General features: G+C 40.2%; 3 protein-coding genes across 8 annotated transcripts; 2 read left to right on the forward strand and 1 right to left on the reverse strand.

Annotated features, from left to right (window-relative positions):
- Window positions 1-424: 424 nt before the first annotated feature.
- On the forward strand, window positions 425-9980 carry clpxb (caseinolytic mitochondrial matrix peptidase chaperone subunit Xb). 3 transcript variants are annotated; one of them, XM_058075131.2, is made up of 15 exons: window positions 426-810; window positions 1289-1367; window positions 2485-2645; window positions 2714-2828; window positions 3785-3939; window positions 4031-4190; window positions 4465-4506; window positions 5354-5530; window positions 5644-5808; window positions 6137-6225; window positions 6314-6478; window positions 6562-6861; window positions 7323-7415; window positions 7555-7661; window positions 8848-9980. In XM_058075131.2, the coding sequence occupies exons 2-15, from the start codon at window positions 1313-1315 to the stop codon at window positions 8936-8938; spliced, it is 1875 nt and encodes a 624-aa protein (XP_057931114.2). In that variant the 5' UTR covers window positions 426-810; window positions 1289-1312; the 3' UTR covers window positions 8939-9980. The 3 variants fall into 3 exon arrangements, with proteins under 3 accessions (XP_078644894.1, XP_057931114.2, XP_057931115.2); XM_058075132.2 differs by having other exon boundaries at window positions 1292-1367; XM_078788768.1 differs by lacking the exon at window positions 4465-4506 and having other exon boundaries at window positions 425-810; window positions 1292-1367.
- Window positions 9981-10505: 525 nt separating this feature from the next.
- ubap1lb (ubiquitin associated protein 1-like b) lies at window positions 10506-15234 on the forward strand. Of its 2 annotated transcripts, none has more exons than XM_078788866.1 (6): window positions 10506-10747; window positions 11811-12419; window positions 12496-12657; window positions 13688-13789; window positions 13863-14004; window positions 14664-15227. In XM_078788866.1, exons 1-5 carry the CDS (start codon window positions 10625-10627, stop codon window positions 13995-13997), a joined length of 1131 nt encoding a protein of 376 aa, XP_078644992.1. In that variant the 5' UTR covers window positions 10506-10624; the 3' UTR covers window positions 13998-14004; window positions 14664-15227. The 2 variants fall into 2 exon arrangements, with proteins under 2 accessions (XP_078644992.1, XP_078644996.1); XM_078788870.1 differs by having other exon boundaries at window positions 10626-10773; window positions 14664-15234.
- Window positions 14849-18850, reverse strand: LOC131130946 (protein regulator of cytokinesis 1-like). 3 transcript variants are annotated; one of them, XM_058075135.2, is made up of 14 exons: window positions 18682-18850; window positions 18194-18326; window positions 17992-18115; window positions 17667-17902; window positions 17417-17587; window positions 17196-17345; window positions 16985-17132; window positions 16641-16777; window positions 16467-16562; window positions 16193-16339; window positions 16015-16125; window positions 15849-15947; window positions 15648-15754; window positions 14849-15100 (listed from the first exon to the last, which is right to left on the reverse strand). In XM_058075135.2, the coding sequence occupies exons 1-14, from the start codon at window positions 18690-18692 to the stop codon at window positions 15067-15069; spliced, it is 1704 nt and encodes a 567-aa protein (XP_057931118.2). In that variant the 5' UTR covers window positions 18693-18850; the 3' UTR covers window positions 14849-15066. The 3 variants fall into 3 exon arrangements, with proteins under 3 accessions (XP_057931118.2, XP_078644989.1, XP_057931117.2); XM_058075134.2 differs by having other exon boundaries at window positions 14855-15100; window positions 15581-15754; window positions 17667-17900; window positions 17993-18115; XM_078788863.1 differs by lacking the exon at window positions 15648-15754 and having other exon boundaries at window positions 14851-15100; window positions 15899-15947.
- Between the last annotated feature and the right edge of the window lie 464 nt (window positions 18851-19314).

The raw sequence follows: 19314 nt of genomic DNA on the forward strand, positions 1-19314 counted from the left end.
TCTTGCATGTTTATCTTCTTCTGCAAACAGGTGTACTATACTAGGACTTAACAAGGGGGATGTGGGTCAAAGGTCAAATGCAAATTATTTTCACAACACTACAAATGAGATATCCTGTAAGAGTTTTTATTTAAACATGTTTATTATTATGGCTCTGTCTTAAAGTGGTGTAAATGTGATATCTAATAATTTGCCTCCCATTTAGCTTCTCTTGGTATGATGTGGTGCAGTGCTGAACCACTACTAATGATCAATAATGACAGTTATTTTGTTTGCAAATGCAGATTTAAAAACACGTATATTATTGTCTTATTATTACAGGTGTCCCCACAATGATGTGGCCGTTAAGGTGAGGTTATACTGTAAGTCATCAATCAGTACGTCACAAAGCGTCCCTGAAGGCACCTAACTTGAGAGCAGCTCTTCTTGCGGGCAAATAGATCTAAAAACAAAGTGGATTATCGACAAACAGACACGGTCTAGTTTACATGTTACAACAGATCGCCCACAAACAGGTCACTCCTACGTGCAGCTGCGAGCAGGAGAGAAGGCGAGCTAGTTAGCGTGCTAGCTAGCACCGGGAACCCGACCTACTTCGTAACCGCAGGAGTTACATCACAGTGGGTCGTGGCCCACCTGGGAAGTACTGGCTCAAAGAAGCCAAAGCTTTCAATTTCATGCGATCGCCATTGCGATATTAGTATGTCAAGTTGATCTGTCACACTTGGAGAGATAACTATAGAAAATTAAACCACTTTGTTTGTCAAAGGAGCTGTCAACAAGGCAAAGGCAGCTGGTTTCGTCATTCGTGTGAGTATAACTATAGTTAAATGACGTTTGCTATAACAAACGTCATTTAGTGTTGTAATGTTTCTTTTACATAATGTGCCCCAAATTTAAATCAGTTGGTTATCAGTTTGGTTAACGTCGTAGTGTCAATTGTCAAACATGTTTAGTTTCATGTCTACTGTATTATCGTCAAATGCTAAAGTGGCACTGGGCCCAGACTATGCTAACGTAGCTTGCTGCAATGTTTATTTGGAACGTTTTAATGTCGTTTTGAATATGTGACGATATTTAGGCGTGACGTTCCAGTCGAATATTGCATTCCGTGTTGTACAATTGTCATACGAAAGTAACAAACCACTTTTGTTAGGCGATGACCCGTCGTGCTAATGCTAAGCGTGACGCTGTAGTTATTAAATGCTAGCACTGAACGCCCTCCGCTTGTGTGTGTTTTTGCTGTTGACATACATTTAACCTAGCTATTTGTCTCATGTGTTTTCAGCAGTTTTGACACAAACGAAGAGTTATGTCCTGTCCGTGTGCTTCAGCTGCGAGGTTGTTCCTAAATAAAGCTCATAGAGGTAAGAGGGGGGGGGAAACCAGCAGTTGGCTAAAGCTACATGACATTGTTGTTTTGATAAATTCCAGCCGAGGTCCTTGGCTAACCTAGATGACACTTTGTTTTGCCGTATCATATGCCTAAAAGCTAAAGCTAAGCTAACGTCGACTTGTTATTAAGGAGAACTGATTTCAAGTCAATGTCACACTATGGCAAACGATACAGACGGTGACAAACGGGGCTCTGTTATTAAGCTGAATTAGAAACAGCTGCCCACATTGACATGTTATGACAGCACAACGCATTTGAATATACTGTGCACTCAGGGTCACATCATTAGGTATATCTGCACGGTCTCCCAATCAGCTGCAGATGAAAAACAATCGGAGGACAATAATACACTTTTGACTTTGACGGTGTTGTTTCAATTAGATTGATTTGTTTGATTTACTGTGGTTTAGAATTGTGTTCCATCATGCAAAGTTGTATTTCAAATATTCACTCAGCTCATTGTCAGTGATTGAGCAAGCCATTAGGAACAGCTATCTACAGTAATTACACCATCAGAAACTACAACTACAGTAGTAAACATTGTTATTAAAACCTCTCTTTCACTCTCAGCTTTGTAAAGGCAGATATATAATTTTAAAAACCTTGTATTGGACCTTATTATATTGTGCAGGTGTATATCATTTTGTGATGCGATTCAACATAATTATTTTACATTAAAATAACTATTAAAATTTAAAATATATAGAAATTATAGATTTATATAAATAAATACATTATAAATTAAATTATAAATTATATTAAAAATACAAACTAATAACAATAAAAAATATTAAATTATATCAGAAAGGCAGGAAGTGAAGAAATGTAACAGTTACTGATTGTAAAGGTACAGATGGAGGGGTAGGATTTAGACAGTACACTGAACTTTTGAGAGCTAATCCTTGATGTGCCTCACAGTGCTGAATACAAATGTGTTTAATTTACAAAAAAACAAATCTGGAATATTTGGAACAAATGTTTGAGGTTAAAAAAAAATACTGATTAATTAACAAACGATGCAAACACTTTGTGATGAATCTAATTGATTTAGTTTTGACCATCATGACAACAAACTGTTGTTATTCCAGGCTTGTCCTGCTCCATGCTCCAGTTTTATTCTGTGAGTCGTCATGGTTGCAGGGACGCTCATCTGCCTCCTCGTGTGCGGGTGAGGTCCTTTTCCGAGACATCCGTCTGCTTTGCCTCCAAGGATGGCACAACCAAGGACAATGGAAATGATGGTGGAAAGGTAATTTACAGTTATAGGCCTCCTCTGTTGTAATGGTTGTGTTGTAACTTGATATCATGTTTATACAGAAAAGCATCAGTGAGGCCAAGAGAGCCTCAGGCTCTGGAGGATCAGGGAAAGGGGGCAGCCAGCTCCGATGCCCCAAATGTGGAGACCCCTGCACACATGTAGAGACTTTTGTTTGTGAGTAAACATCAGGAAGGATTGAGAATGTCTGACTTTTGTTTTTCTAAACACCAGAAACCACAAAAGAAGCAATCATTACCTATGTAGAACAAATTATTACTGTGTGTAACAAATAGTGACTCTTTTAGCAGATTTGTACTACAATAATTCAATGGTTTAAATTCAGTATTATGCTCCTAGTATAATTTTGTGGAAGTGGAAGTGACTCAAAGTCCTGTACGTGTCCATGATTTATTGTGCATTCCAGACGGTTAGGAAGTTGGAAATAGCCTACTTGGAATTTGTATTGCAACATAAAGCGTTCCAGTCAGTATTAAAGGAAAAACATGGCTGACTACTTCAGAAAGGTACTGTTAGAGGTACCTTACTATTGCATCCCAATTAATTAGAATATACAAAATGTATTTGATTTCTGGAGTGTAGTCATAGAGACCAATTCAAGCTCAAAAAGATTTTCTTTATTTTTTTTATTAGTGTGTGAACCAGGAGTGTACAGTATTCAGCTTTTGAACATTTTGTCAAATTTTATGAAAAACAAATTGTTTTTTTATTAGTTATAAAGTATAAACAACAAAATGATTAACAAATACATTTTTGAAATATTTCACTCTGTGTGTGGAGTTTGACTTTTTGAACTGAACTGAACTCCCGAAATAAATTAGGTTTTAAATCAGTGAGATGCGCATTTATATGCTCATAAAATGTAATTACGCAAGGAAATTATTATAGTAGATAGCAGGCCGGCAGGCTCTCTTAATTTTCCACAAGCTGGAGACCAGGAGATTGAGGAGCTTTCTGAAGCACTTTTCCTAGTTTTCTGAAACTCATCCACCATGACCGCAAGGGTTTAAGCACCACATTGATTTCATACAATCTTGCATGCAGACGTAAATTAATATACACAATAATAATAAAATCTCTGTCTTGTCTTTCTTTTTTCTTTTTGTTTAAAGCATCCACGCGATTTGTGAAATGTGAGAAATGCCACCACTTTTTTGTGGTTCTGACTGAGACAGACTCTAAGAAAGGGCTAAACAAAGAGACTGAGTCTGCTGCAGAGGCTGTGAAACTGGCATTTGCACAGAAACCACCTCCTCCCCCCAAGAAGGTGAGAAAGCATCCAAATGTCATGCTCATATGTCATCTATTGCGTTGTACTTTTATTATACAAAATGTATTTTTTTTCCCCCTTCCTCCAGATTTACGCTTATCTTGACAAGTATGTTGTGGGCCAGTCCTATGCTAAAAAGGTGTTGGCCGTGGCCGTGTACAATCACTACAAGCGCATCTATAACAACATCCCTACGGGCAGTCGCCAGCAGGTGGAGGTGGAGAAACAGCCCTCTCTGACACCTCGGGGTCAGTATTGTTTGTTTGCTGTAGAATTGAGGAATGGACAGTTATATATTTAATACAAACTGTTACATTTAGAAAGAATTGGAGATTGAGATCCTGAAAACATTTGACATATTGAGAGATTTTCCAGTCGTCAACCGCCCCAACTGAAGGCTGTATTATTTGGCATTTGTTCAATAATGATGTTACACAGTGTCCACTGCTTTTCACGACTGTTACTAAATTGTGTAGTGCTAGTGATAATATTGATGTGAGCACTTTGATCCTCTCCCTGTAGAGCTAGAGATGAGAAGACGAGAGGATGAATACAGATTCACAAGTAAGTGATCAGGACACCGTCATTATTTGAGTCAAAAGGCTACAGCAACGTGGAGCTTGCATTTCTTTGCTCTTTTATTGTCTGTTATTGTACAAATGCCAAAATGTACAAAGCTCTCACTCTTTCAGGTAATTTACATAAAAGTCGATACGATAAACATTTGTTTTAAATACACTATTTACTTGAGAGTTGGCTTGATGTTGAGTACTCAACTTCAGAGAATATCAGGCATTTATTAGGGTTAATGTGTTAGGTCATTTTTCATACTAGTGCATGTTTATCACAGTTAAGTCCATTTATATTAGTCTATCTTGTATTATGGTTTCATAAGGTGCATGGCATACCCAACGGTTAATTGAGGCATCATATATTTGAGGAAGCATGGTAAATAATGTGCATAAAAGTGCAAATTGTACTAGCAGTCCACAGGGAGAAGAGTTGCGCGATATGCCATGACAGCAGCTGTTGTGTACTTTGTGGCTTGACGTCCCTTTGATAAGAAACTGTGCCAGTTACTGAACGGACAATACGATAAAGTATCCCACTGACCTACATTCACATCTGTACTTGGCTATTTATGATCCGATGATGACCCTCCTCATTTTACAAGTCCACCCTGACACCAACTCTTGATATGTATATTTATCCTTCTCATCAAAGCTGCTTGCATTGAATGAATGACTGAATAAAGCAGTGGCCTCGCATTATTTTTGTGCATGCCGAGGGGCTCAGTAGGAAGGTGTCCAACACCTATGGTGCTTCGTGGAGGCGCCTTCACAGAAATTGAATAGACCAGTTTCACATCCCATCACAATTTTCACAGTCCCATTTTGTTTTGTTGTCGCAGAGCTGCTGCAGATCGCAGGGATCAGCCCTCATGGCAACGCTCTGGGAGCCTCCATGCAGCAGCAGACCAGTCAGCAGGCGCCACAGGAGAGGAGGGGCGGGGAGGTCTTGGACTCCACACACGTCGACATTAAACTGGAGAAGAGCAACATCATACTTCTTGGTCCAACTGGTTCAGGTCTGTTCACTGCCCCACTGCGCCCCACGTAGTCATGTTGCACAGATGGATGACTGCAAAGCCAGGAAGCTTTATTTATAGATGTACTCATGCGATGGCCAATGTTTTCACAGGGAAGACGTTGTTAGCACAGACGCTGGCCCGCTGTCTGGATGTTCCCTTTGCAATATGTGACTGCACCACACTAACTCAAGCCGGATATGTGGGAGAAGACATCGAGTCGGTTATTGCGAAACTGCTGCAAGATGCCAACTACTCTGTAGAGAAAGCACAACAAGGTGGGAATGCACATTACACATTCCAACGCCCACTAGCCACAATGTTATATATAGCAACACAAGCACATTCGAACTCAAATCTAATGCTTATTTGTACTGTCGGCCATTAAATTAACAACATACTGTAATTCCAGTATGCAAGATGTAGTGCAGATCAACTCCACTTAAAATGACAGCCATAATGAACAAATAAACAAAAAAAAAGGATTGCATGTTTATATTGCACTACCACACTTAGGGTTATGGCCTCTTAATGTAGTTGTGACTTAAACATACAAACGTTAAAATGCAAGTTATTCTGACCTGTTCGTTTGAATTTCATTTGCAGGTATTGTGTTTCTGGACGAGGTGGACAAGATTGGCAGTGTGCCTGGCATCCATCAGCTGAGGGATGTGGGAGGAGAAGGGGTCCAGCAGGTCAGAAATATAAAAATCCCGCTGTGAATGTGTCAGCTGAATCTTGTTTGACTTGTTTTGATGTTTTTTTTGTGTGTGTTCCCGTCAGGGGTTGCTTAAATTGTTGGAGGGCACAATCGTTAATGTTCCTGAGAAAAACTCCAGGAAGCTGAGAGGAGAGACGGTACAGGTGGACACAACAAACATCTTGTTTGTGGCCTCTGGTGCCTTCAATGGACTGGACAGAATCATTAGCAGAAGAAAAAATGAAAAGGTAATTTGACCACACCTGCCTAAAGACATCCTGACTGGCTTTATATTTCCTTCTACTTTAATTGTCATCATCATTCCATTCAGTATTTAGGCTTCGGAACTCCATCCAACTTGGGAAAAGGACGCCGTGCAGCCGCTGCGGCAGACTTAGCCAACACCAGCGGCGAGACTGACACAGTGGCCGAGATCGAGGAGAAGGACAGGTTGCTGAAGCATGTAGAGGCGAGAGACCTGATCGAATTTGGAATGATCCCAGAGTTTGTCGGCCGTCTTCCTGTGGTGGTTCCTCTCCACAGCCTGGATGAGGAGACACTAGTCCGGATCTTAACCGAACCACGCAATGCTGTGGTACCGCAGTACCAAGCTTTGTTTAGCATGGACAAAGTAAGTGTGGCTGTTTCTTCAAAATACTGTATTGACCCGAAAATACAAAAAGTTTAAAAAAAGACTGATTGTCTTATATTTGGGGTTTTAGAGATTTATTTATACATGCAAACCAACAGGTGGCACCAAATGACTTCTCCTAATTGGTCAGAGCTTATGTGTGAGCTCACTCACACAGACACACACGCTTACCTGTTACCTAGCGATATGTAATCATGACACAAAGCGTCTTAAATGGAATTTAAGATAATTGTCATCAAACAAATGTTGTGCAGATATTAAGTATTTCTTATTGCATTTTTTATTTCACCGAAATTCTTCGGTTTTTGCTTGAAATTTGTATTTTCCAATAATGGGTCTTGAAAAGCACAAAGTCATTATATTTAATGTATTTTTGTGTTAGTTCGTGATGTCATTTATTGTGTTTTGAAGCTAAAATTATTTTAATTTTTTGCTTTAAGTGTGAACTCAATGTGACTCAAGATGCTCTGAAGGCAATAGCTCGCATGGCTCTGGAGAGAAAGACTGGAGCTCGTGGCCTCAGATCCATTATGGTGAGTAATACGTATGTGCCCAGCCAACTTTTTCATTTAATACCTCCACCAAGGAGGGGATGTTGGTGCGTCGGTGGAGGTTTTGTTTATATATTTTTTTCCCCTCACTTAAGAGTTCATTATAAATAATCTACCACAGGAAAAGCTTCTCCTGGAGCCAATGTTTGAGGTGCCACACTCCGACATCATGGTTGTCGAGCTGAACAACGATGTGGTCCACGGGAAGTCGCAGCCCAGATACATCAGGTCAGAACTGCTTTTCTCTCTCGTGTCAATTTGGCCAGATTGTGTGCCTGGGAAGTAAAGTATTATAATGGTTACTTTTAAGTCATTGTCTTTGAATGTCATCTACATCCTTGTGTTTTTTTTTTTTACCACTGCATACCCACTGAAATCCTAGTCCATGTACACACAATTCTAATACAACTCAACATGAAGAGTTTAACACAAATCCTATTATTCATAACACATTTACTTGAACTGTTTACACATTTCTCTATAGCCACTTTAACCACATCCATTATGTATGATAAAGACCACTATGTGGTGCACCTATTTCCTGTATTGTCGTCTCTATTTACTATTCATTCATTTTCTACCGCTTATCCTCACGGGGGTCGTGGGGGGGTGCTGGAGCCTATCCCAGCTGTCTTTGGGCGAGAGGCGGGATACACCCTGGACTGGTCGCCAGCCAATCACAGAGCACATATAGACAAACAACCATTCACACTCACATTCATACCTATGGACAATTTGGAGTCTCCAATTAACCTAGCATGTTTTTGGAATGTGGGAGGAAACCGGAGAAAACTCACACATGCACGGGGAGAACATGCAAACTCCACACCTAGATGGCCGAGGGTGGGATTGAACTCGGGTCTCCTAGCTGTGAGGTCTGCGCACTAACACACTATTTACTATGTGATGCGAAATTACAAGACCTAAAGCAATTTTATCACATTAAATTAGACAAAAAACATATGTTTATTATCACTAAGCTCGAAACACTATAAATAGAATAAAATAGGAGGACTATGTTGGATAACTTGTAATGTGTTCATGTTAATTACAAGAACTACAGTAAGTAGGCAGTCTTGACCGAGGCATACTGGGTAAAACTAATTTGAAGGCTCATAAATCTCCAGAAAAGGCGAGCTTGGAGGCAAATGAAAGCCACACAAGGTCTCCACATAATATAAGACATTCAAGACGTCTCCAATTGGTCATTAGGACACATCCATTATGTCAACCGTAACATCTGAGCTGAAATTAAATTGATTACTGTAATTTTAGTAGTATCTTAATACATATATATATTTGACAATTGAACTACTACTTCGTATGAGATTCACATACGGAGTCAGCACTTGTTGCTGAGTTATAGTTCAGCTTTTGTTGTCAGCCTGAGTGGGTTTCTCCACTCTTGTTTCAGGGCCCCGGCCAAAGACCAGACTGAAGAGGACTACGACTCAGGCATCGAAGAGGAGAACTGGCCTCGACAGGCGGACGCTGCCAACAATTGAACCACCTCATCATCCATTTCACACAGTTTGCTCTAATTGGTTAAGTGACTACCAACCTTTGGATACCCAGAGTGGATGTTCTTAGATGAGCCCCACAAACAACATAATTAAGGACATTTTATTAGGGATAATGAAGGTGGTCGTAATTGAGGACATACTGTACAAGTGTAACAACCTTGGGTCCCGTTTGTCTGTCTGTGTGTGTGTGCGTGCGTGCGTGAGTGAGATTGTAATTTCCTAGCAGCACACTCACGGGTTGGACCTTTATAAGAATATTTCAATCTCTGGTGATTGTTAACATTTTATCTATATAAAGATAATGCATTTTTTTATTCCTGAGGATTTCTAGCTTGTTTATTTTGTTTTCTTTTGTTGTTTTGTGATGGGTGGAATGGGGAAGGAAAGAAAGAAAAAAAGACCACACGCAAAAGCATGGTGAGCGCTCAGAGCGTGTCGCAACCATGCCAAGTAATGCCTTATATCAGGAGGGCATGATATTCCATGAGCGCATCAATATTTTGATGATATCCTCTTTACTACCATTGTAATAATGGTGTCCACACTATTAGTACTATAGGGCTGTAAACATGGAGCAGTGTGGGAACCTGGAACAAGGAGAAACCGGTATCAAGTAATGGGGAGCTTTTAAACAGCCACAATTATTTGTTCAATAACCCACACTTTAGGGAATATATATGTATATGTATATATACATATATGTGTGTATGTGTATATATATGTATAGATGTTTTATCACAGACTTGGACGGCTTTTTTGGCAAAATATAACAGGGTTTAAGTCAATAATATATAGATTTTGAGTTTTATGCGCTTATTTCCTTTCACCTCAACGGGATTTTTTAGGACACAATCTGGTCCCCAAAGGACTTTACAGGTATTTTATTTCTGTGTGGCTCACCATTGGAAACTTGAATATGCTGTTACTAATTAGAGCTCTGTAGTCATGATGTTCTCCAGCTAAACCACGCTGCTTGTATTCCTAAAACATACTACGATGTGATTAAACTAGACCTGTTCTCTCCCTGCTTTTAAGTTTCATTTTCTTTCAGAGCACCGTTGTGAACCTTTTAACATATAAATAAAATGTATATCTGTATAGAATTTAACTACCATTGTTTATTCAGATTACACACTTGAGGTCGTGTTCCACTTTGTGTGTTAGCACTTGTTGTAATCCGCTAATCTGTGGAAAGTGTTGTGCTCGTTTTTTTTCCTTCCTAATACGTCTCCCTAATCCGCCTTCATTAAGGCATGTCTGCATTAAAATGACAAAATAGCTCTGCCAACATGGCTTTCAATCTTTGCAGGCAAGTAGAAATTGTCACATTTTTTTATACTGTGCGACAAAAAAATTAAAATTAAATTGTGAATTTAATTCTCAGCAATTAAAGTTGGCACTCATGCACTCCCGCCATTGTTGTTATTAGTCTGGTAGATGAGATATTATTGGTAAACAAGCTTTGAGATCATGCCAGAGGCTTAGTGAGGTTTAACCCACGTGACCCCGCCTGTGTCAAGTCATTCACTTCCACACGTACAAGCCCATTCATGGTCATTTCATCTCAGGACAGACACCAGACACAGGTAAGTGCCGTGACAAATTCCCACTAACGAAACAAGACTAACTCTCATGTTTGTACTGCAGGTACTCTTTTGAAGGCGGCAAATGAACACACTGGAAGATGTCCCATTTGAAACCCCGCTGGGCTCACTGGGGCAGGACGTTTATGTGATGATACCTCCAGACATCTCTGTGCCCGACTGTCCTCGGATACTACAGGAAACTCAGGTCACATCTCATGCTCATGTACTGAGGTACTCTCAGGTCGCAACATTGGGTACGCTTAATGTGATCCAATGCAAGAGTTGGAGCAACAATTTACAAAGATAATGCTTGATTTTGAGGTATTCATTTAACAATAGAAAGGAAGCTGTAGTGTCAGACCAAGGCTGTACGCCTAAATTACATGGTTTTAAATTGATGGGTATATAATGCCATAAATCAGGGGTCTCAAACACGCGGCCCACGGGCCAAATGTGGACCGCAGGACACTAGTTTGAGGCCCCCGCCTTGATAAGAAAGCTTAATGTTAGTGCGGCCCGCGCAAGTTTGATATGGATGCTGTATGGTATCATGTACCCAGAAAAAATTATTACGTTTGATTAATGTTCATGTTAAAGGTTAAATAAATGTTAAGTTATCCTCCCTATCCGTGTGGAAGTGGTAAGTTTTTGGCTATTTAAGTTTAAAGGAAATAACTTGAAGGCTACCGTTTAGGTCGCTAGCTCTCTAGTTTGCGAGTTAGCATGTGTCTCAAGACCCTGCAGTTGCGCAATATGTTGTAAATAAAAAGAGTATAAATGTGACTATAGTCGTGTTTTGTCATGTCTACAGGGCTCTAATAATGCTTTGTTCATTTTAATCTGAAAAAATAATTTGTCTACGCACCAACTATATGTGGTCTCTTAAGTTTTTATTATTTGCCGTTTTATTTATTTATTACTGATTGATTTTCTTTATTCTTGATTTATTTATTTTTCATCTTATTTTGTGTAAGATATTTGAGAACAGCGGAATGTTTTATCACAGCTTTTCTTGTAGAAAATCGGAACCAAAGCGAAGTTTTAAATTTTTTTTTGTTTTTAATAAATTGTTTTTTTTTGAAAACATGATGCGGCCCAGTCTCACCCAGACCCGAGCTCCAGTGGCCCCCAAGTAAATTGAGTTTGAGACCCCTGCCATAGACTATTGGTCTATTTGCTCTATTTATTAAGTATTTTGTCAAGTCAAAGCTGGTGTATTATGAGTGTAATGGATGCCTGTGTTAACATTCAACTCCTTTCTTCTGCAGTATGGTTTCAACCTGGAGAAGCTCATACTAACCAGCCAGCAGCCAGTCTACGAAGCACCATCCTGTCCCCCATACTGGCTGATGTTCAGCAGCCCTCATGAGTGCCGCAGGGCCCCTCGCCGGACCGGTGATCCTCGGTGCTCCAAATCTCGGACCCGCAGTCACAGCTTGAACGCTGCGGATGTTCACTGGTTGCACCATCGCACTCTGAACTTCCTCAGATCTGATTCAGATGAAGAAGATGGCTACTGTGAAGATAATGAAGGCTCCTCGCCTGAAGATGCTCCTCAAGAGTTTGCAAAGAGTCAAGAGCGGCCCTGCAGCGCCGCACTCGCCAGGGTAAAAGACATGCACCTCGGCATTCCCACGATGCACTGCAGGCCAGAAGCGTCACCAAAGAGCTTCAGAGGCACATCTCCAGATTGTAGCCCACCACAGGCTGCACCCCTCTCTCCGGGACAGAAGAGCACTAAGAAGAGGCAGCGTGCTCATAGTGCTGTGGGGAGACTACACCCCCAAATCCAAGCCCCCGCTGGCTCCACTGCCTCGAGGTTGCAGCAGCAACGACCCTCGTCTGCAGGGCCTGTCATCAAAAATCGTAGGCAAAAAGTACATAAACGCCTCCTTGAATATTTGTATCATACATTTGTGTATTATTAATAAGCTTCATGGGGGTACTTGACAGGCTTTGAGGACTGGAGGAGCTTTTCTTGACTCGGCAACAGAGCTGCTGTCAGCTCTCAGCCAAGAGGAGAGGGAGTTGCTGGAAGCTGTCACTGACAAAGGTTACCCTTTACGTACTGCTATCTTGGCTCTGCAGAAGACTGGATACAACAGCCCAGACAAGGTACAACTAAGATCAGCATATTATTGTGGAAAACTAAACAATGACAATACTTTTGGAACTAAAAATATATTTTATTGGAAAATATACTGTTTTTGCATGTTTATGTAATTGTTTAGATTTTATGTTTATTCCCAGCAGTCCTTGAAAGCACCATAATTGGTTTTAAGATTAAGATCGATTTTAAGATTCTCTTACTGGTTTTTAAATGTCTTAACGGCCTTGCCCCTTCTTATTTATCTGATCTGCTTTTACCATATCAACCCCCGCGGACCCTGCGGTCCTCCGGCGCTGGCCTTTTAACAATACCAAAACCCAGAACTAAAACCCACGGTGAGGCAGCATTTAGCCACTACGGTCCCCACCCGTGGAACAGCCTGCCGGAGAGCCTCAGGACTGCGGAGACTGTTGATATTTTGAAAAAAGATTGAAGACACACCTTTTTAATCAGGCTTTTAACTAATATTTTTAAACTTTTCTTATGTTTATCTTTTTAGTCCTATTTTTTGCTCTTAGTGTTCAGCTTTTAACTCCAGTGTTATGTTTTTATTTTTTTAGTCCTATTTTATGCTCTTAGTCTTCAGCTTTTAACTCCAGTGTTTCCTCGGGGGGGGGGTTCTCCACACTGGGGGCTGTGTGGGTGCCATCCTTGGGTCCCTTCGACCCGGCCGGCTGGGGGTTTCTCCCTTTAATGTGGGGGTCCGCCCGTCTGTCGGAGTCGGGGGGCCCGGGTGCTGGTCCCCCAATGGCACGGCCTGCGGCTCCTCCCAGTGTGGACGGCCTCAAAGGTGGCGTTTCCTTGATCCTCAGTGCCATGTCTCCCTACTGTGTGTGATTGTGTGTGTCGAGTATGGAGGGTGGGAAGGAGGGGCTTTCTTTTGTTTCTTCCTTTTAATTGTGATAATTGTTTTAATTCTGTAAAGCACTTTGTGTTGCATGTCTTTGCAGGAAAAGTGCTATACAAATAAAGTTGATTTGATAGCTATATAGAGTATATGTCAAAATAAGCTTAACTCTAACTTGTTTTTGACAGCTGTTGAAGTACCTGGTAGCTTGCAATCATCTCTGCGAGCTAGGTTATGATGAAGTGCAAGTAGAGGAGGCATTGGAGATGTTCCAGAACTGCGAAAGCAAAGTGAGTCCATCTTGGAAAGCACACAAGCGTAGTATTTGACAAATATTTCAACACAAAAATGTGATTATTTCAGGCTGCTGAGTTTCTGCACCTCCTGACTCAGTTTAATGAGATGGGCTTCCAGCAAAGTGCCATCAAAGAAGTGCTGCTTGTTCATGAAAATCATCGGGAAAAGGCTCTTGAAGAACTGATGACCCGCATGACTTAAATAGAACGTGTAGAGCAGGGGTGGGCAAACTTTTTGACTCGCGGGCCGCATTGATATGACAAAATTTACGGTGGGGCAGACTATATATTTTACATGTAACAGTCCATCTGGTATTATTGTATCTGTAAAATTGTCATGCAATCTGCTATTATTATTTATTATTTTATATTTATATTTAAATATTTTAAAAATAATAAAATATTATAATAATTACAATAAAATTAAAATAATAATTATTATATTATTATGTAAAATATGCAAATATAACAATAATATTATATATAATTAATATAATAATTAGCATTAATATAATTATAATAATCATAATAGTTCTAATAATAATTATAATAATCATAATAGTTCTAATAATAATTATAATTATAATAATAATTATAATAATTATAATTATTATTAGCGGTAGAAAATGAATGAATGAATGAATTATTATTATTATTATGTGCTTGTGTCCCTTTTTTCAGGAGCACTTTGTAAACAACAGACCATGTCAAAAAACGAAATTGATAAAACTATCAAAAGGTTGGCTCAGGCCATGATGCCAGGTTGTATGTTGAGTTTAAATGAAATACTTTGGAAAGATTGGGCGGGCCATATTCAAACACTTGGCGGGCCGGATGTGGCCCCCGGGCCGTAGTTTGCCCACCCCTGGTGTAGAGGAATATTCTCATACCAAAAGATGACGGTAACACTACATATTTGAAAAAAATAAAATGAACATATGACGTTTTGTTCAGATATTTATTTACAGCTCGACTTAAAAAGCAGGGTGTTTGTGAAGAGAAGCATTTGGAAAAAAAAAATTGTAGTGACAAATTACATTTCCATAAGAAGGTTGACAACATTGTAATGGAAAAAAAAAGCACAAACATGTGTATATACAGTCTAATAAAATACAGACATGTGACTGAGAAGTGACTCTATAATAAGTGTCGGTAGTCAAAATGTTCATGGAGTCAATTATTTACATTTTTGGAAGAAAAGCCAAACTAAGCAACCACTTAGCTGGACTTGGGTCACTGATGAGTGACTGTGGAGTTGAGCAATCCCGGCTTCACTGTGGATTTAGAAGCTTTTGTGAGATCCCTCTGCAAGTGCAGAACAAAAAGAATGTCAGTTAAAGGCAGTTCAATTCACCAATAGCTTGTTCATACAGTATATACCAACATGACATCATATGCTGAAGAATTTGGTGGAAATTATGTAATGGTTTTATTTCATTTGAACATGCATCACATAATCAGTTCAGTTCCACATGTCCAAAAGGAGTAGGAAGAAGCAAAGCTTATTAAATCCTACCCCTCCATCTGGTACTTTTACAATCAGTAACTGTTACATTTGTTCACTTCCTGCTTTCCTAATATATAGTTTAAGTTGTTTTTTTATTATTAAATTAAATTTGGATTGAGTAGAATTAAAATTGATCTAATGGACGCCACCCATAAAAACAAACCAAAAATGTGTGCCAATGAACCAGTCTCCTACAGTTGCTACAAGTAACTTGCGTGTAGGGTTCAGGTGCATCAAATAATCAAATGTGTTTTGGTCATCGTGAAAACTGTATTTACCGCAAATTCTAAATAGGAGCCAGCGACAGCGTTAAAGGTGAAGGTGTGATCTTGAGTATCCAGACACCTGAGTGTGTCACTTGGAGTGTTCCTGTTCAGGTGGGACACATTTTCCTTGTTTCCCTCCTGTGCACGTGGAATCTTCGGGTGTCCGGGGGTTCGCAAGCCAAGACCCTACAAGTATTTTTCCATTGCATTTAGCATCTAAAAGACTAAATTGAACGTGTGTCCTATCTAGTATCAAGGATCCCTGTGGGGTGTTTTGTACCTTGCTGGCAGACAGTGGAGGTTTCTGGATTGAAGACTGACACATGGTACCTCCGAGGCCTGAACTGATGAAGGTGCTTGGTGTGGAGACTAGGCCCATCTGCAAAAAGAGTGAGTACTTATTTTCATTTCCTTTTTTCCACCAACATACTTTCTAAGAAAGTGACCTTTCTTAGTTTGCCTCGTGTAGGGGTTCCAGCAATCCTCCTTTTGGACGGTGTCCTCACTGCAGTCCCGTACAACATGTCCTCTTGAGTCTGTTTACTCTTCTTCAATTGCTATTTCAACATAAAACATTACTGTCAGCACGGATTACAGATGACTTCATTTAAAGCCTTAACATACCCTTTCCATTTTCTCTTTCTCCCTCTCAATGTGGTGCTGCTCCCACTGCTGCTGCACATAGTCTAAAAATTTCTGTCCATCCACAAAGAACTCTTGGCCACGCTCCTGCTCCCAAGCATCTATTTGGCCCTTCAGAGCCTTTTCAAGCTGGAGACAGAAATCAAAACATGAAGCTGACATAACAGTTATAAAACCCTTGCTCAAAAGAACATGAGTGAAGTTCTAATAGCTCCATCTACTGGCCGAACGTGGCAATGCACCACAAACTGAGTACCTTCGGCAAACTTTTCTGCAGGTCACTTCTCTGCTTGGCTTCTTTCAGAAGGTTCCCGCCTCTATTGTTGAACCTTGAGGGGTCGTTAGCTTTCCTCTGAGAGGAGACACATTGCAACCAATCACACACAAATTACCACAAAGACTTCAGTTTCTAACTACGCCAAGTACTTACATCCAGCTCCAAATACAAGGCCCAATTCTCCTGCCATTTTGTCACACCGTCAAACAGCTCCTTGTGGTCCTCAAAATAACGCTTCAGAGTTTCCACTTCTGCCTCATGCAGGTTGAGAAGATCCTCTGTGAAATTCTCTGTATAAAGAACAAAAACCATACATCCAGAAATGGCGCCTCTAGTGATGGGTGGGTTGGGAATCATAATGCAAATGCCGAAAAGGTAGGTAGCTAGGTAACTCCGTGGAAAATAAACCAATAGAAGGGCACAATTTCTTATTAAATTGTGCGGGTGTTGCACCCAGTGAGTGTGTGTGTGTGTGTGTGTATATATTGTGTTCGTACCATCGTGATAATGAACAAAACCCTGTCGCTGTTCTTGGCTGTAGAAGCATCGTGTCCAGTAGAGAGAGATCTCAGCTCTGATCGACTCAATCACACTTTTCATGCTCTGGATCTTCAGGAGCTCAAGACGCTGAAGTTCAGTCTGGAGCTGGAGGGCAAGAAGAAAGAAATTATTGTGTGATTTTTTGCAGCGAAATGTTGATCTACTCACTGCCTCAATGTTCCTCTTCTTTGACTGGACCATGTGCTCGGAGAAGCCCTCCCTCTCCTCCTGAGGGATCTTCAGCCTTTCCCACAGTTCCTGGATCTTGTTGCGGAGTGCCATGCCATGAGACTCGTTCTTCGCCTTGCGCTCTTGCAACTGGTACCAGTCACGGTTGTTAGTTTTATAATGGGGGAGTTATACTTCTAAAACGGACACGCGTATTGCACCTGTCTGAGGAGTTGTTTAAGTGCTTCGATGTTGTCCTTTGAGAGACAGAAGGCCTCCTCATCCTCACACATCACATCCATCTCAAAACTGGTCTCGGGCTGATGCTCCAGATCCTCCATGCACACCATGATCTCCTTTTTTACACTCACAAATTGGTCATGACGCTTCTCCTGAGAACAATAACTCAACATGAAATAAACAACAAAAATAGTTCATTGTTAAATAAAAAAGGGCAACAATTGAACACACCTTCTCTTTTGTGAGATCATCCAGATACGTGCGATACGTCTCGAGTTGCTTCAGTGACGGGACCGACTCGTGATTAATGCTGAAGGGTTTGGTGCACATGATGTCGCAAAGCTCACGGTCTTTCTCAACCAGATCCTTCAGATCATTCATTCGTTGCTTCCTGTGCTCCTTCATCACTTTCAGACGCATTTGGCTGTTCTTCTCCATCTTCAGCATGCTGCAACCCTCCTCCTCCTTCACACACACAATCACCATATTAGTACAAAAACGTTAAAGTTGCTAAGGATAAAGCAACATTTATAAAAAAAAAACACTATATATGGTACCTCAAAGAAGGGCATCTGAAGTTCACTACATAGATGATTAAGATCTTTACGGCAGGTTTCTATGCTGTTCAGCAACCTCTTTTTGAGCTCCTCTTCCTCAGCTATCATCATGTCCAGCAAACCCTACATCACATGGGTAAGAACAAAAAATAAATACGTATATTGTGGGGAAATAGAAGTATCTGTTGGTTGTTGCCTTACTTTGATATGCTTGTGTACATCCTGTGTCCTCTCAAGGCGTTGTTCCTCCGGAATTCCTATTTTTTCCCAAATATCCTGCAACCGGACCAGAGCTCTGTTGAGGTAGGCAACAGACTCGGCAGCGTGGACTTCACTGGAAGATAAGCAGGCAAAACAAAAGCATTAAGACAGTTTCTAGTTTAAGAGACTGAGGTCTGAGGTGGCTTTAAAATACCGCTACCGTACATGCAAGTTAACATTAGCTAGCATTTCACTTGGGCTAATAATGACAGGAAGATTATTTTTTTTACAAATTATTAACACGTTAGAGATAGTTATAATAATATTCTAAAGTGTCAATTTCAACTCAAGCACAATAGTAGATCAATTCAAGACAATATATTGTAAACTGAAGTCAAATAACACAAAGTCAATAGGCGAGCTAGCTAACTGTACCCGCGGTGCTATTTAACAATAATGGTTACGCTAAATAAAGACAAAATACCAACCTCACTCTCATGTTGCCAACGTCCAGTATTTAAAAAAAATAAATAAAAAGGTCCTCCTCAAAGGCGAGACGAAAATTCTACCTTTAAAAGCACTGTGGTTGCCCCTCTTAGTTTCCGCGTTCGTTTGTCGACACAAATCGGCTTTTGAAATTTGCAACGTCAGGACCCCTGGGCTCTTATTGGCTGAGTGGGGAAACGTCACGCGCAAGACGTACGTGCGTAGCTCTTCTTCATTTTTGAAAGCCGCATGATTTATTTATTTATATAAACAGTCGTAGCTAATTGTGTGAATTATTATTCACACAACGCTATGCTAATACGAAGGTAAGCATACCACCAGTAAACTAGGTCCGAGACTTTTTTCTCCATTGAAAATAAATGGGTAATTTTTCAAAATTCAATGTTTTTTTTCAATTTCTCAGCCTATTCTGACCGCATCCACTACAGAATGCTAAAATCCCGTTTGGGGATTTTCTTAATGTGTGCTACTAGCATGCTAACATTGGCATGTTTTTGCTGTTTTTTTTTACTAGTATTTAAATATGAAGAGACTTAGCACTACCATGCTAGGTATTGCATACTAACGTTAGTAGCAATGTTACAAAATATTGAAATTAAATTTGTAAAATCAAG

The sequence above is a fragment of the Doryrhamphus excisus genome, linkage group LG1 (assembly GCF_037039965.1).
Source record: "Doryrhamphus excisus strain RoL-2023G ecotype Guam linkage group LG1, RoL_Dexc_Guam_v1.1, whole genome shotgun sequence".
Classification (NCBI taxonomy): Eukaryota; Metazoa; Chordata; class Actinopteri; order Syngnathiformes; family Syngnathidae; genus Doryrhamphus; species Doryrhamphus excisus.

What these genes read in the sequence shown, in the direction of transcription:
- LOC131130946 (XM_058075134.2), bottom strand. An exon ending in AGAAGAGGAACATTGAGGCA is followed by an intron (nt 17,133 to 17,195) that starts GTGAGTAGATCA and finishes CTTGCCCTCCAG; the next exon opens with CTCCAGACTGAACTTCAGCG. An exon ending in GCTCCTATTTAGAATTTGCG is followed by an intron (nt 15,101 to 15,580) that starts GTAAATACAGTT and finishes CTGCACTTGCAG; the next exon opens with AGGGATCTCACAAAAGCTTC.
- clpxb (XM_058075131.2), top strand. Translation starts at nt 1,313, where the DNA reads ATGTCCTGTCCGTGTGCTTCAGCTGCGAGGTTGTTCCTAAATAAAGCT. An exon ending in ACATGTAGAGACTTTTGTTT is followed by an intron (nt 2,829 to 3,784) that starts GTGAGTAAACAT and finishes TTTTGTTTAAAG; the next exon opens with CATCCACGCGATTTGTGAAA. An exon ending in GCCCTCTCTGACACCTCGGG is followed by an intron (nt 4,191 to 4,464) that starts GTCAGTATTGTT and finishes CTCTCCCTGTAG; the next exon opens with AGCTAGAGATGAGAAGACGA.
- ubap1lb (XM_078788866.1), top strand. Translation starts at nt 10,625, where the DNA reads ATGAACACACTGGAAGATGTCCCATTTGAAACCCCGCTGGGCTCACTG. An exon ending in GGATACTACAGGAAACTCAG is followed by an intron (nt 10,748 to 11,810) that starts GTCACATCTCAT and finishes TTTCTTCTGCAG; the next exon opens with TATGGTTTCAACCTGGAGAA. An exon ending in TCCAGAACTGCGAAAGCAAA is followed by an intron (nt 13,790 to 13,862) that starts GTGAGTCCATCT and finishes TGATTATTTCAG; the next exon opens with GCTGCTGAGTTTCTGCACCT.